Source organism: Sinocyclocheilus anshuiensis, unplaced genomic scaffold (assembly GCF_001515605.1).
Source record: "Sinocyclocheilus anshuiensis isolate Anshui unplaced genomic scaffold, SAMN03320099.WGS_v1.1 scaffold553, whole genome shotgun sequence".
Taxonomy (NCBI): Eukaryota; Metazoa; Chordata; class Actinopteri; order Cypriniformes; family Cyprinidae; genus Sinocyclocheilus; species Sinocyclocheilus anshuiensis.
This window is the reverse complement of record NW_015539821.1, coordinates 1,607,245-1,622,151: the sequence shown is the minus strand read 5'-3', so window position 1 is coordinate 1,622,151 and position 14,907 is coordinate 1,607,245. Positions and strand designations below refer to the sequence as shown.

The 14,907-nt window shown below is 36.9% G+C and overlaps 2 protein-coding genes across 5 annotated transcripts in view; one reads left to right on the top strand and one right to left on the bottom strand.

The window, feature by feature from the left end:
• LOC107684056 (casein kinase I) overlaps positions 1-3,416 on the bottom strand; it is a 20,087-nt gene extending 16,671 nt beyond the window's left edge. The window contains exons 1-2 of one of the 3 annotated variants that reach the window (XM_016480205.1): positions 3,095-3,416; positions 2,590-2,816 (exon numbers count right to left, since the gene is read on the bottom strand). In XM_016480205.1, the coding sequence (XP_016335691.1) occupies positions 2,590-2,665 (76 nt within the window). In that variant the 5' untranslated portion in view covers positions 2,666-2,816; positions 3,095-3,416. Of the gene's footprint in view, positions 1-2,589; positions 2,817-2,867 lie in introns of all 3 variants that reach the window. The other 2 variants (XM_016480203.1, XM_016480204.1) reach the window with 2 other exon arrangements.
• Positions 3,417-5,745: 2,329 nt separating this feature from the next.
• Positions 5,746-14,635, top strand: LOC107684055 (complement C1q tumor necrosis factor-related protein 1-like). Of its 2 annotated transcripts, none has more exons than XM_016480201.1 (4): positions 5,746-6,287; positions 12,755-12,897; positions 12,998-13,107; positions 13,683-14,633. In XM_016480201.1, exons 1-4 carry the CDS (start codon positions 6,264-6,266, stop codon positions 14,231-14,233), a joined length of 828 nt encoding a protein of 275 aa, XP_016335687.1. In that variant the 5' UTR covers positions 5,746-6,263; the 3' UTR covers positions 14,234-14,633. The 2 variants fall into 2 exon arrangements, with proteins under 2 accessions (XP_016335687.1, XP_016335688.1); XM_016480202.1 differs by lacking the exon at positions 5,746-6,287 and adding an exon at positions 7,969-8,025 and having other exon boundaries at positions 13,683-14,635.
• Positions 14,636-14,907: the final 272 nt, after the last annotated feature.

The window sequence follows — 14,907 nt, the reverse complement described above, 5'->3', positions numbered from 1 at the left end:
GTTTTTCAGCAATAGTGTGCACCCTTAATTTACAGAGAAAAGAAGGTCAGGGAAAAATCTGTAGATGGAAAAATCTCCATACAAGTTCTTTGTGCATTTTTTTTTTTCTACTTGTTACTTTGCACTTTTTGTTAGAAAATGTTTATGTACTATTTATTAATCTAATACTTTGATACTTAATTTCCATGATCTAAATATTCTTATAAATTAAAAGTCTGTTGTCATTTGGAAGTGTGTAGGCCTTCTTGCATTATTATGCTGTTAATTTATGATTATATATATTCGGTGGCATAAAATGGTCTTTAAAATGACAATAATATCGCTTATCGCAATTATTTCTGGGGCAATATATCGCACAACAAAAAGTTGTCATCGTAACAGGCCTATGCACTACACTACATTCTTTATTATTAAACGAAGTAATAATCTCCATCACCTGCGTGCTTTCACATTGAGCAGCATTAACTACACAGAGCCGTTGTTCACTGATGAGCAGCGCAAAAAATCGCGCGAATATGAATGTGGTTTAGCGCAGCTCATCAGTGAACAACGGCTCTGTGTAGTTAATGCTGCTCAATGTGAAAGCACGCAGGTGATGGAGATTTACCGCTGATTACAGAACCGGCTTTCTGACAAAATGCGCGTTAAATATCGCATGCGATTAATCGTGCAGCCCTAGTTCACAGCGAATTATCAGAACTACTTCAGTAAGACAGTAATATCGCGCTTTACCTGGAAACCTAAAACTGCATCAGGTGTACATCACATATTAGCACAAAAATGTGATATTTTCAGCACTCCATTGAAAAGGTACACATAACGTATCAATCGTACTTTCAGGTTGTGCTTCGGAGAGCTTGTTAGTCCAAATTAAGAAGATTAGAAGCCAACGAAGATAAAAGCCAAGATTACAGAAGCTGTCCTTGGTAAAATGACATGCACACAACAAAAGGTTTGAATTGTATTTCTGTGGTATCCTTGAACACAGCGTCTTCTCAACATGATGTAAACACACTAACTGGCGGAAGTGTTTGTGGGCAGGTCAGACTTTGCAGGTCAAAACCCTGTTGATGAGGAGACCACAGCGAGAAGAATTAAGGCCAGCAGCAGCAAAATGTCCTTTAATGCCTCCTGAATAAGAGATGAATGTCACATATTGCTCTACACATTTAATCACAGGCTCGAGTCGAAAATGAAATGCTAAGGTGGTTAAGAGTACTAATAGTAGTAATGGTAGACTCTGACCTAATTAAAAAGCCTGTATTCAACTTGCTACGCCTGTTAAGAGTATAAAAGAAAAACAATGACCTACTTTGGTGCTCTGTATTGCATTACAAAACAATGGCTCTCTATAACAAATGCAATCTCTAAATGTCAACCATAGATACTCAAATGATCAACAACATCCTGGTGTGATATTGATGCTCTCAACCATGAAGGCCACCTAGCATGAAAATAAAGAGTTCCTCTGGTTCCTGACTGTGTTGCTTCACAACAGCACCATCAATCAAAATTGTTTCCCCAAAATGCACCGTGAACCTGTGATCAGGAAAATGAGACTGAATGAATCATGAGCCCTAATAGTATGACCTGACTTTTAACAAACAAAAGCATCAGCCAGGCGTCATAGGCTGATTCAACATGTCAGGCTTGGCCATTTTGGTGGTTCACGCTTTCAGTGAAACCTGTATGGACAGGTAAGATTCATTCAGAGTTATACACAAGGGAGGACCTGTTTGGAAACTCATGTTCACAGGTTCAGTGAAATGACACCTCAATTTACAGCAAGTGTTGTATTATATTTGATGTCACTATCTGTGTCTAATGTCAAAAGCACATATTTTTACGGTCACGTATGACATCCTGGAGTGTTTCAACCACTAAGTTATATGAGCTTGTTCGAAACGGGACGTAAACTTTCTACTCTGCAACTTCTATAAACCACTTGTGGTCTGAAATACGTTCTTGTCATGGTTATAAAACACGGTTTTTCATATAAATGCCCAAAGGACTGAGAAACGGTGCTCATAAGCAGACTATAACGAGTCAATCTTTGGACAAAACGCCACTGACAGTTACAGTTGACAGATATATGAAACAATAACTTGTTAGCCGTGTTATATTATTGACAGCTTAGGGAGGACCTGTTTGGAAACTCATGTTCACAGGTTCAGTGAAATGACACCTCAATTTACAGCAAGTGTTGTATTATATTTGATGTCACTATCTGTGTCTAATGTCAAAAGCACATATTTTTACGGTCACGTATGACATCCTGGAGTGTTTAAACCACTAAGTTATATGAGCTTGTTCGAAACGGGACGTAAACTTTCTACTCTGCAACTTCTATAAACCACTTGTGGTCTGAAATACGTTCTTGTCATGGTTATAAAACACGGTTTTTCATATAAATGCCCAAAGGACTGAGAAACGGTGCTCATAAGCAGACTATAACGAGTCAATCTTTGGACAAACCGCCACTGACAGTTACAGTTGACAGATATATGAAACAATACAACTTGTTAGCCGTGTTATATTATTGACAGCTTTATGGCAAGCGTGTATACGTGTGTTTAAGTTTATACTTACCCAGATAAATGTCTCCAAATGATCCACTTCCAATTTTTCTACCCAGTCTGTATCGGTTTCCAACTCGTAGCTCCATCGCTGTGTTTATTGGTTTCTCTCGAACAAGTCACTCGATTGTATTCAGCTAATTTATATTAAACCAGATTCTGTAGGCCTTTAAATTTGGGTTTACGCTAATATTTTTACGCGTTATTTAACTGCTACGATCCTATATATCTTTACGCGACCTTGACAGCTTTATGGCAAGCGTGTATACGTGTGTTTAAGTTTATACTTACCCAGATAAATGTCTCCAAATGATCCACTTCCAATTTTTCTACCCAGTCTGTATCGGTTTCCAACTCGTAGCTCCATCGCTGTGTTTATTGGTTTCTCTCGAACGAGTCACTCGATTGTATTCAGCTAATTTATATTAAACCAGATTCTGTCGGCCTTTAAATTTGGGTTTACGCTAATATTTGTACGCGTTATTTAACTGCTACGATCCTATATATCTTTACGCGACCCCAACCCCCCCGAATCCCTGAGGAGAATTCGGATTCTTCCGACGGAGTTCACTTTTCACCATTCCTTTTCTAATATATAAAAGTCCGACATGTCACAATATTGTGATCAGGCGAAAGCTTAGAGTCTGTAGATTATGCTCCTGTCGGTTTGGTCACCATTTTCCCTAAGGATAAGGAAGATGGAGGTGGATTTTAAGAACGGACCACCGTCGCAAGAAGCTTGTCACAGGCCTCGTATCTCCTGTGGTGAACGCGAACGTAGCGCCGTGACGTCACTTCCCCCTGGCAACGCCTCGCTCGCCACAGTCACGTGGGAGCAACGCTGGATGGGTTTCTTTAGGTCAGTCTCATTAACTGTCCCGAACACCAAATTTAATAAAATAAATTTATTATGGACATCTTTACGTTCGTCCCAGATAGATCTTATTCAGTGATGTGCATTAGCCAGCAGTTTTAACGTGTGTTCCTTAAAGATGAACTAACAAGTATTTATTCTGTCGAATTCACATTTATGTATTTGGCATACAGTATTAACTGGATAGACAGTAGTTTCCATTTATTAGTGTGCATTCCAATTTTTCAACGTACATTTTTAATGTTACAAAAGTTATATATTCTATAAATACCAATCACTATTCGATTACTTACTACTGGTTTCAAATAAGATTAATAAAACAAAATACTAGTAACATAACTATAAATAGAAATAATAATAAGAAACATAATATAAAAAATTGAAAACTGACATTTGGCTTCGCATACTTCGGTCCAACAACAGACCTACAATTTCAAATCGTAAATGCTTTGGAAAAACACTAGGCTTAAAATCTTAAGACAATGCGTCATCTCTGTAAGACGTGCTCCATCTGTTTTGCTCTTATGGCTGTCCAGCTGACTGTCCATTGACCGGGGGAGCCGCTGTGAGGCAAAGGCAGTGGGACAGTAGTGGAACAGTAACATCTTGTACCCTCTCAAGAGTTTGCAGGGTCCTGGTCACGCCCACCCGCTCGCTGATTGGCGGACGCTCTTTCGCTTGGTCACACAGGATCCAATCAGGAAATGGTCACATGGCTGTAATGTTTTCCAGCAGATTGCGTAACAGTCTTGCACGTGTTCTTCAATGATCATCTCGGAGTAACTCAAAGACCCGTTCAGGAAATAGAAAAAAAAATAAAATAAAAATATTGTAGAGCCGAAAGCGTGATTTTAGAATTATTTTTAGATTAACAGTCTAGTTTAAATTCATGTGACCTCTCATGTTTACTTGCCTAAAATAAATTACAAATAGTTACGTCAAGATATAAAAACAAATATAACATAAATATTAAACATTATTATATAAAAATATTAATAACACTATATAGATTAATTTATCACACTTCCAATGTATTTGCAATAAGATTTATTTGTTAATGAGGACATCTAGTGGTCTTTGATATGAACAGCAGAAAACAAACGGAGCAGGGAAAAAAGAAACGGTCGGCAACACAGGTCAGTATTGTGCCATTTTTTTAAACATATTTTGCAAGTTTGATATTTCTCTGTGTGATGTTTTAATATGAAAATACATGTAGGACAATATGTAGATCCACAGTGCTAAAAAAAAAATCTTCCAAATTATGACCTTTAAGTTCAAAGTCTTATGTGTTCATGTACTTACAGACCCCATTTGCTTAGACTGTTTCATATACAATTTGGAAGTCAGCTATTTCCTCAGTCATGTTTACCATTGCACCATTTAGCATGTTCATGAACTTAAACATCAGGTATTTTCTTAGTAACAGTAACCACACACCTCATGTCATGATGAATCAGGTGACTGGGAGGAAAAGCACTTTGCAGAGATTATACACATGGGAAGCAAGAGTCTGGATCTGATTACCAACAACGTTTGAACAGCATCCCTTTTTCCTTGACTGAAAGTTGCTCAGTATAAAGGTAGTTGATAAATAACATTGACACCTACTCCTTTTTTTTTAAACCAACATTAAAAATTATACACAACCAGTTAAAAGTTAGACAAATACTAATGCTGACAAATGTGTCCCTCAATGTTGAAAAACTTTTCTAAAGGTCCAAAGGTTGGGGCTTTAAAACTTAAAATTAGACATATTTTTAGACAAATTAAAATTGTACCTACATATGAATGTTTCTGCAAAACTTAAAAAAAATTAAATAGTTTCAACAAATAAAATTGACATTAGATAAGGCACACACACACATGTTGTGTTTCCATGTTTTATGGGGACATTCCATAGGAATGCACAGCACAATGGCAAAACAGCCAATCTGGCCAAATTACAGAGATGGTCAGATTATGACTGAGGATTTTGTGTTTTCCTGTATAACTGAATGCCCTGAAGTTGAATGGTAAAGCTAACGGCTCTCTTTAGCCACAAAAAGGCCCATTTTTAGTCCAAAATTTAGCCAAATTATCCTATATTGAAATTATGTAATCTTTGCATTCACACATTTTAAATTATTTATACAGTATGTAGTAAATACTGACCTACAGTGTATAACCACTTATAGTTCAACTTTAACTGGTGATACAGGCAAACTTTAACTGGTGATACAGGCATTCTAGACTTGATTCTTGGTTAAAAAAATGTATATTAAATATAATCTTCAATGTATTTCAGTTTGCTGTCAATATAGTAGGCCTACATTGCTTCTAAGGTTTACTATTTTTACAGTCCTATAATCTTATCTGAAATGATTGTGTTATTAAAATGCTAATCATGGTTCTCTGGAACTGTCTGCAGCAGCAGAAACGTCTGGGAACAAGGTGGAACACAATGCCTTACTTTTATCTGGCACTGCTCTTTTCTCTCTTTCTTCTATTTTTTCCACAGTCTTGTGCACTTTCCTCTATCCACTTGGTCCACTCTGGCCCATTTTTTAGAAGGTTTCTTTTCTTTTGACTTTGTCCTTTTTGTTGTTTTAATTTCACCCCACCCTCTTAGATGCATCCATGCTCCTCCCTCTGTTCTCCTCCTTTCCTGCACTTTTTTCCCTGGCTCCTCATGGCATGCTGAGTTTGGGAGTGCAGGAGGGAGATGTCTTAAAAACGCTGACAGGCTATAACACTCTCAGAGAGACAGAGCAGTGCGGCCCAGTCAACGCAAGCATCCTCAGTGCAGCCCAGCAGAGCTTCTGTGGACCCTCATGTTTGGACCTGCCAAGATAAAGGTAGGGGACACATCAGGATGTTTTGGGTTAGAAATTTACACTAGTACTGAATGCCATTTACTTTTTTGTAAATGGAAGCAGCTCATCTTTGAAAAATAAATTACATGGTTACACATAATGGCAAGTGCAATGATGTGAAAACTTTTCAAGATGCCAAGGAAACTGAATCCTAGTGCAAAACAACATGCTTGGACAATAACAGCCAGATTTATGTGTTTTTCACATTTTTTTTGTCTGACTTATCAAATTATTTCACTTTATCTGTTGTTGGTTGCTCACTCACTGAAATGCTTAGGGACATAGGTGTTTTATTTTGAGGTTTGGCAGCAATGTCAAGATTGTTATGTCAACAATACATTTTAATAGCAGGTGCAAGGCAGAAAGACACAGCTGGGTTAAATGTTATTAAATGAAACAACACCCTGGTGTTCATGTGGTTTTAATATTGCAAAGTAATTCATTCTGTTAGTGATGGATCCCACCCTATCCCTTAGGAATATCTATTAAATCATGAGCAATGTAGGATCATGGTAGATTTCATGGAGACAAAAGAAAACTTTTTTATTATCTATGGAAAGAGTAGCACTGCCACAGGGTGCAGGAACCAAATCTAGGACAGGAATTCTTGAGGCATGCCATCACAAAGCCAAGTTGGGACAGAGTCGAAATATGACACGATTAAGAGCAGTGCTACATCAGATTGCTTTTAACCACACCAAATTTTCCAAACTTCATAACAGAAGTTGTGTAACAGATTTTTCTTGCATAATTTAAAGTATATGGCCCCTCCTAAAACATTAATGGCAGCGAGCAGTGGTTTATCAGGGAATGGTTCACTCCAGTCAGTGACCAGTAGATAAAAAGTCCCACAATATCTTTTTTTTTTTTCCCACTTTCAAATACGTCACATTGTGGAAGTAAAATGGATTGCAAAAAGTAAGTTGAAGATGAATGTTTTTTCCTGAACCATGGAGGATGTTTAAGTTCAGACGAAGTGGCTTATATGGGTCAAGGGTGAATCTGGCCTCAGTGTTATGTCTTCAAAGTGACCGCACATACTGTTTGAGCTTCGATGGGACACATGGGAAACGTCCCACAAGGACTCTCAAGCTTGAGTTCAGAAAGCACACAAACATAATACTCTTATCGTTTCAGCAGTATACAGTATGTATAATGTGAAGTAATGTGATAATGTATCATACTACTGTTTAGAAATGTTGTTGTTGCATAATGCATACTGTTTCAAATACTATTTTATTAAAATAGTATGCATTATACAATGTATACTAAGTATTCAGTAAGTGGCAAGTTAGTATTCCATTCCAAGCACAGTTAATTACATTCAGCTTGGTATTTGATGATATATTTTTATTGTGTTGGATGGCAGCCCAAGATTGTGCTTATAAAGTCAAGTCAAGGCAATAAGACATTGAAACCATGATTTGTCGCTTTACTTTGAAATCCAAATCCTGAACTCTCCTTCATCTTTTTCTGTCAAACATCACCTAAATGCCCAAGACTGAACAATCAAAAGGTAGGATCTAGTCTTTGTACATCCCCTTCCCATATAAGACAAGGGGTAGGACTTGTTGGTACAGGTACGTGATGTTATTCAAGACTTTGTTTGCAAACTGACAACATTGTTGAAGTTCACCCCCAGCATTTGTCTGCATTTCAAAAAAGGAGAGGGGAAAATAACTCAGTGGGACCGAGGAGACTGTTGGTGTCTTTCCACAAGGTTAATATGAGCTTGATATTCTCTCTCTCTCTTTCTCTCTCAAAAAAAGAAAAAAAGTTTACTCTTTTACACTCAAATTACTTGAGACCAGCTGTGTTTGTCTTTTCTGATAACACTAGCATCTGAATGAACACATTGTAAGTTCAGAAGGCAAAGAAGAGTGTTGCTTTAATAAGATATAAGTTTACTTTGTTAATAGACCATATCAAGTTCACTTTCATTCCCTGAGGTTCATTCAACTTCCTCTGAAGAATTTATATTACAAAACAGCTGCAAAGAACTGGGAAGACTATGAATGTGAGAACAGCAGTAGGTTGGTCCAAGAATGTACAGGAGGAAAGGGTACATGGTAGATTGAACCTTGCCTATGGGGGCTTCAACTGTGCATGACCAGTCACAGAAGCACAGAGTATTCAGTATGTGGTTGAAAGTAGGTCACTGGGGTACGTATGGTCACACACCCAAACCCACAAATGGAGACAGTACCTTATTTCTGTAGCCAAAGAGTCCTTATTTACCCCAGTGTTTATCTTCAGCTGTTGACTTCAGACTGGAGAATTTAGAAAAGCGTTACAATGCACCTGGTGGGCCTCACCTTGAATATGATCCAGAACCAAACACCAAAGTAGAAGGACAAAGAACTGGCCGACTTTTATTGAAGCTGGATTCAGCAGGGTCATTGACCCGAGACCACACACTTGTTTTCCACTGAGAAAATCCACCAAAGCCAGACCTCATAGATTAGACACGCCACTGCATGCCTGCGGATTTGTGTAGGGATGACAAAAAGCATAGTGCAGTTTAGTAAATAGTTATTATGATCTGTCGTGATAACACAATGGCTAATTGTTATGACACTTTCAGTGGCTGTTTGCGGTTTAGGAATGTGGGAAGATGGAAAAACCTACATTATTTCCTTTAATGATGTTTACCAAGTAGTTTATTATCATGATTATTTAAAAAAGGGGAAGGGTGTAATTTCTGGACCACTAGTGGCACCAAACGGAATTGGAATCTTTTTGCTCTAAACACCCTGTTTTTTCAAACAGTAAAATGCAAGTTATTACATTTTGATTAAAGTTTGAGGAGTCAAGTAAAATGCTTCAATTAAACATTAAAAATACTACCAGCAATGTACGTTTATAAAGTAAATAGGGCCAACTGTGATTTCATGTGACTGAGATACTTCATTTTTGTTACAACAAGGCTTCAATGGCCAAATCCGTTTATGGTATATGACTAAAGAAAGCAGTCAAATGTTTATGCATTTGACTCTTGGCTCACCGTTCATAGTTTCAGCCCTACAGAGGGATCAGGGACTGAAAAGTATGATTTGGAGCATGGGAGAAAAAACACTCTCCGCTTATGTAATGCATTTAAAAAGGTCAGGGTAGATATTGATTGAGCCAAGAAGACTGGGCCTGAAGTAAAGAAGTACACAGTGATGTGCTGAATATGTAAACATGACCTCAAGACTCCAACATCCGCAGGAAGGAGAGGGATTCTCATGCCAGGATATCAGATGTGGGACTGTAAACATGGCTGAGCATGAAAATGAGGATAAAAAGGGAAATAATATAAAGCAGTCCTTTTGAACGGATTGACTACCAATTATTTGAAACCTAAAATACAGGAACCAGTCTATGGAAAAAAATGTGAAGAAATGGGATAAAAGATAAAAAAAATCAAATTAACCTTAAGGGGTTTATTTTGATATAATGACTAGTCCATAATAGCATTTACACTGGGTTGCAAACAGCATATGCCACAATTTACACTACAAAAAAAGATGGTCAGATGATACCCAGGTGAACACATCATAAGCTTATGGAGGATTAGAAGTACACAACCTCAAAGCGCTGCTCTAAAACTGCTTTGAACTTCAGACTGCAGTGAGTGATCTGACCTCTTCTTACATTAAGCATCACTCGAAAACACACAGATACACACAGAACACAGGCTTCATCTGAGTGAGTTTATTAAATAGTGGGATGCAGCACGTCATTCCTCAGCCTCATGATTAGAAAGGGGTCACTGCAGTGCAGTGGGCCCTAGAAAACCTTATTCATCTCAGTATTATGTGCAGTCTATAATTTTAAATACTTTATGGCATGTTTGGATTGTGCATAGTCAACATACTAGGCTGAGGGCTGGATGATCATGTGAGTGACCATATCAAAATATGTAGCACTTGGCTCAAAAACCCTAAAAAATAAAGAATGAAACGTTTACACTTATAATAACTGAATTTCCCATGCTATCTATATAGGCCAAACACTCTGCAAAACATTATTAAACAATATCAATGATCACAGACCATGAAACCAAAAGCATGTTTATATGCTACTATGTGACCTACTGTGCAATTATTTTGTGCGTGTCAAAATTTCCTGTAGTGCAGCTACACTGCACAGCTGGACACTACAAAACTAATATGATGACAGCCTGTAATCTAAAGTTGGTATTTCGCTGTTAAATTGTATATTTTGTACGCATATCAAGCTGCTTCTACCCCATAAAACAATCACTATTTATTTTGTTTATTGTTGATCTTACCATAATTATTCCACAATAAGAAACTGAGTCAGTGTGTCAAACACAAAATGGAACATAATTTAGTTTATTACCAAGTTTAAATGAGATTTTACATTTTCAATATGGTTTTAGACTGCTGGGCCTCATATATACAGAGCATACACATTTTATCCTGAAATCTTCATGGTGGAAAAAAGACAACTACTCAGGCCATGGTATAGGGATAGCTGTTTATGATCATAATTACATTCCTTATGGACTAACTGTTTTTATAGAAGAATGTTGATGGTTACAGTATTTGTAATCTGGTATAAGTAGATGTGTTTTGACTCTCGCCACATTAAGCTTTTGGAACACATGCTGGCCTTGACTGGTGCTTGTATGGGTTGTTAAGTATTTTGGATAGCCGAGCATTTAGCTGCAGCTACCTCACAAAATATGTGGGCTCTTTTTCAACTTTGTGGGATTTATTTTTTCAGTATGTTCTCAAGCACAGAAATGGAAAAAAGGCAAACAAATTTGCATGTAAGACAGCTAGCAATGAAGGTAATTACAATTAGGATTAAAATGAACGTATAATGACCTGTGATAATGTAATTGTTGAAGCAGTTGATCAGATCCGATTTTCTACTCCTATACTGTAGCTAACCATTTAAAAGTAGTTAGCTACTACTTGCTGTTAGTGTAGGATAAAACTATCACAACGACAAGAGTGACAGCCTTAAACTTGAACAGATACATCAAATGTAACTAATTAAACCAGCAAAAACCCTACCTTATTTAACTGACTCAAAAACATAGTTATGAACAGAAGCATTTAACTAAATATTTCAATCTGACAATAAAAATGTAAATGCCCCTGCAAAGATTTAAATGAACTAGCTGAACGAACCTGAAAATGAATTTAAATCACTTACCAGTGCTACATATGAAAAAAAGAATTGTATGTGAAAAACAACATGAAAGCGTTCACTCTATACTAGCTGCTACTTGTTATAAAAAGTATCTTGTTACTGGAAAAGCTATATACCACACCAACAGACTAAGGACGGACGGAGACAGAACTGGCCTTAAAAGACTTTCTATTCAGTTGAAGAGAATTTTTGCCTCAAGTCTTGCTTCATTAAGTGTAATACTTTCTGATAATGATTGATCATTAGATGCCTTTCTGCCTCATGGTTTGCAAACCTAGTTTCAAATGGGCTGAGCCGTGGTGTCATGAGAAGGAAAAAAGATGAAATAGTGGTTTAGGGTGATTGCCAATTTAAAATAGGACAATAAATTCCAAGACATCTTTGTCATTGGTTTCATAACTTTTCAGGCCATGTTTTCATGTTTTCTTATAACAGAGAATTTCAGTTCACACAAAATGTTGTGTGAACGTTTCATTAGCTTTCATCACCTGATTGTTGGTTATGAAACTCCACAATAATGGATGGATTTCTACCTAGCTTTAACCCGAAAACAATTTTGTTGTTGCTATCATAAGCCAAACACAAGAGGCTGAATTTAACAAAGCTGGTCATTTGCTGATACATAACCTCAAGAATGATACTGTCATGTTATAACACAGTGCTCCCATTATGATCCTTACCATCCAACAGCACAAGGCCTAAAGATTTATTTATGTGACCTTTGACGTAGCATGAATGTGCAGAGATTAATAATTGTGCTCAAAGTAATTTAAAATTAAGTGCTTGCATACTATTTCTGTAATACACTTATAAGTAATATTTTTTTTAGTTCCCTTGATGTTAAAGTGCTGATTTTCCTGTTCAGTTAACATATTTTCTTTATTCATATTAATTTATTATAACTGATTTTGTTGTTATTGAAATCTAGATATATACACTACTGTTCAAAAGATTAGGGACAGAAATATTTTTTATGTTTTTGAATTCTCTTATGCTCACAAAGGCTGCAATTATTTGATCAAAAATACAGTAAAAACAATAATATTGTGAAATATTATTACATTTTAAAATAACTGTTTTCTCTTTTTAAATGTAATTTATTCCTGTGATGGCAAAGCTGAATTTTCAGCAACATTACTTGAGTCTTCAGTGTTCTTCAGAAATCATTCTAATATGCTGACATTTCTTATTATTGACAAACATTTTTTATTATTATCACAGTTTTATTATTATGCCAGTTTTCAACTTTTATCCAAATAATGAGTTAATTCTCATCTCAGATGCTGGTGTCGAGCCTGGTACTACTGATGGTGGTGTTTGCCAAATGGGCTGAGCCGTACGTTGCACAATACCGGGAAGCAGATCAGGACACATATGAACCCAGAGAAAACCAGAGATCCCCAGAATACTACAGAGATGGCAGGTACTTTCCCTGGTCTGTCTGTCTGTCTGTCTATATCTATCTATCTATCTATCTATCTATCTATCTATCTATCTATCTATCTATCCTCTTGTGAATCTAGTGGAACTGAGTGCAGGCGGTGCTGTGACCCTGCAGAGGAGGCCCCACAGTATGCCAGTCCATATCCACAGTACAATATTGTGCCAAGGATAAACATCACCATCCTAAAAGGTACAACATATGTCAAAATCTACTTCAAATATTTTCAGGCTTTGAAAATATGCAACTCACAAGGTAAACCTCTTCCATTTTAAGGGTAATCGTGGTACAAAAGCTTACATTTACAGAACGACTTACATAATCTGTTGACTCACTTTGACTGTATACAGTTGTTTGGGTCAATGTTAGTCTTAGCTAAATATCTCACTGTCTGTGAATGATATAGGTCAGGTCTGGTTAATCACAGGTTGCTTCTGTGGGCAGGAAAAAGGACAAACCTCCACAGAAAGTGACTTTATGGGCCAAACTGTCATAAACAACAGAAGAAAAATGGCTGTGAGATTGGTGCCATAATACAAAACTCCAATCTTCACGTCACACAAACAAGACCATTTGAGAATCATCATTTTTAATTATTTGATGTTTAATAAAACACCCTCCAAAGCTTGACCAGAACATGAAGTTTCAGGAAGCAAGACATGATAAATCAGAGATTAAGAATGTAAAGGCATTTTTAACGATCATAGTAAAAACTTAAAACCAAATTGAACTTTTCACCATTCGCTATTGCATTCCTTCCCTTACAGGGGAGAAGGGAGACACTGGTGAGCGAGGACTTTATGGGAAAACAGGCAAGTCTGGGCAAACCGGACCCCGAGGGCCCCATGGCGTGAAGGGAAACAAGGGCAGCATTGGTTCTCCTGGAGAACCCTGTAAGTCCTACTACGCTGCCTTCTCCGTGGGCCGCAAGAAGGCCCTACACAGTAATGAATACTACCAGACCATGATCTTTGACACAGAGTTTGTCAACTTGTATGGCCACTTCAACATGTTCACGGGCAAGTTCTTTTGCTATGTCCCTGGCATCTATTTCTTCAGCCTAAATGCGCACACTTGGAACCAAAAGGAAACGTACCTGCACGTGATGAAGAACGAACAGGAGATGGCCATCATGTACGCTCAGCCCAGCGATCGCTCTATCATGCAGAGCCAGAGCCTCATGCTGGAGCTGGAGAGGGACGACCAGGTGTGGATTCGGCTCTATAAGGGCGAAAGAGAGAATGCTGTGTTCAGCGATGACTTTGACACCTACATCACATTTAGTGGTTACCTTATTAAGGCAAAGTCAGAAGGTTAAGCAGAGCCAATCTATGGACAGCAGGGATTTATGTAACAGTGTCTATTATATGTAACAGTGTCTATTAAATGAGATGTAATTTCTTGCTACTCTTTTTTTGTAATATATTTTTTACAGTTTTACATGGTACTTCAGGAGGAACCTTGGTTTATCTTTATGATCCAATACTGGAGCATCCTGTGTGTCTGACCATCGTTAACTTTGTTACAGAGGCTGGTGCTATTTGACAAACGTGGTAAAGGTTATTGCGCTAGTAACATTTAAAATAATACAAATCTATATCTACAATCTAAAAAAATATTTTTAAGACAGTATTATATAAATACTGTACATATAGACAACAGTATCATATTTTAACAGAGATTTTGCACAATGTTTATGGGTGCCTTTTTCATGTGTAGATACATCAGTAATCATTTAACAGATTACTTGAAATGATCATATTATATCTATTATATTATAATATATATAAATCAGTATTAAATTGGTTCTAGAAAATGGAAAGTGGTGCTACAATTATAATTTAGGATTAATTCAAGAAATAATGCAAATTCAGTTAAACAATAAAATCATTAAATCAGAAGACAAAGTACCATCTTTTCAGAACAGTTTAATTAATACCAAATAATTTATTACATAAAAAAACAAGTAAACTGAAACAGTGATTTATGACA

Excerpts from the sequence above, each read along its gene's own strand:
- LOC107684055 (XM_016480201.1), top strand. The coding sequence starts at position 6,264 with ATGTTTGGACCTGCCAAGATAAAG. Across the intron at positions 12,898-12,997 it reads GAATACTACAGAGATGGCAG|TGGAACTGAGTGCAGGCGGT; the intron begins GTACTTTCCCTG and ends TTGTGAATCTAG. Across the intron at positions 13,108-13,682 it reads AAACATCACCATCCTAAAAG|GGGAGAAGGGAGACACTGGT; the intron begins GTACAACATATG and ends CTTCCCTTACAG.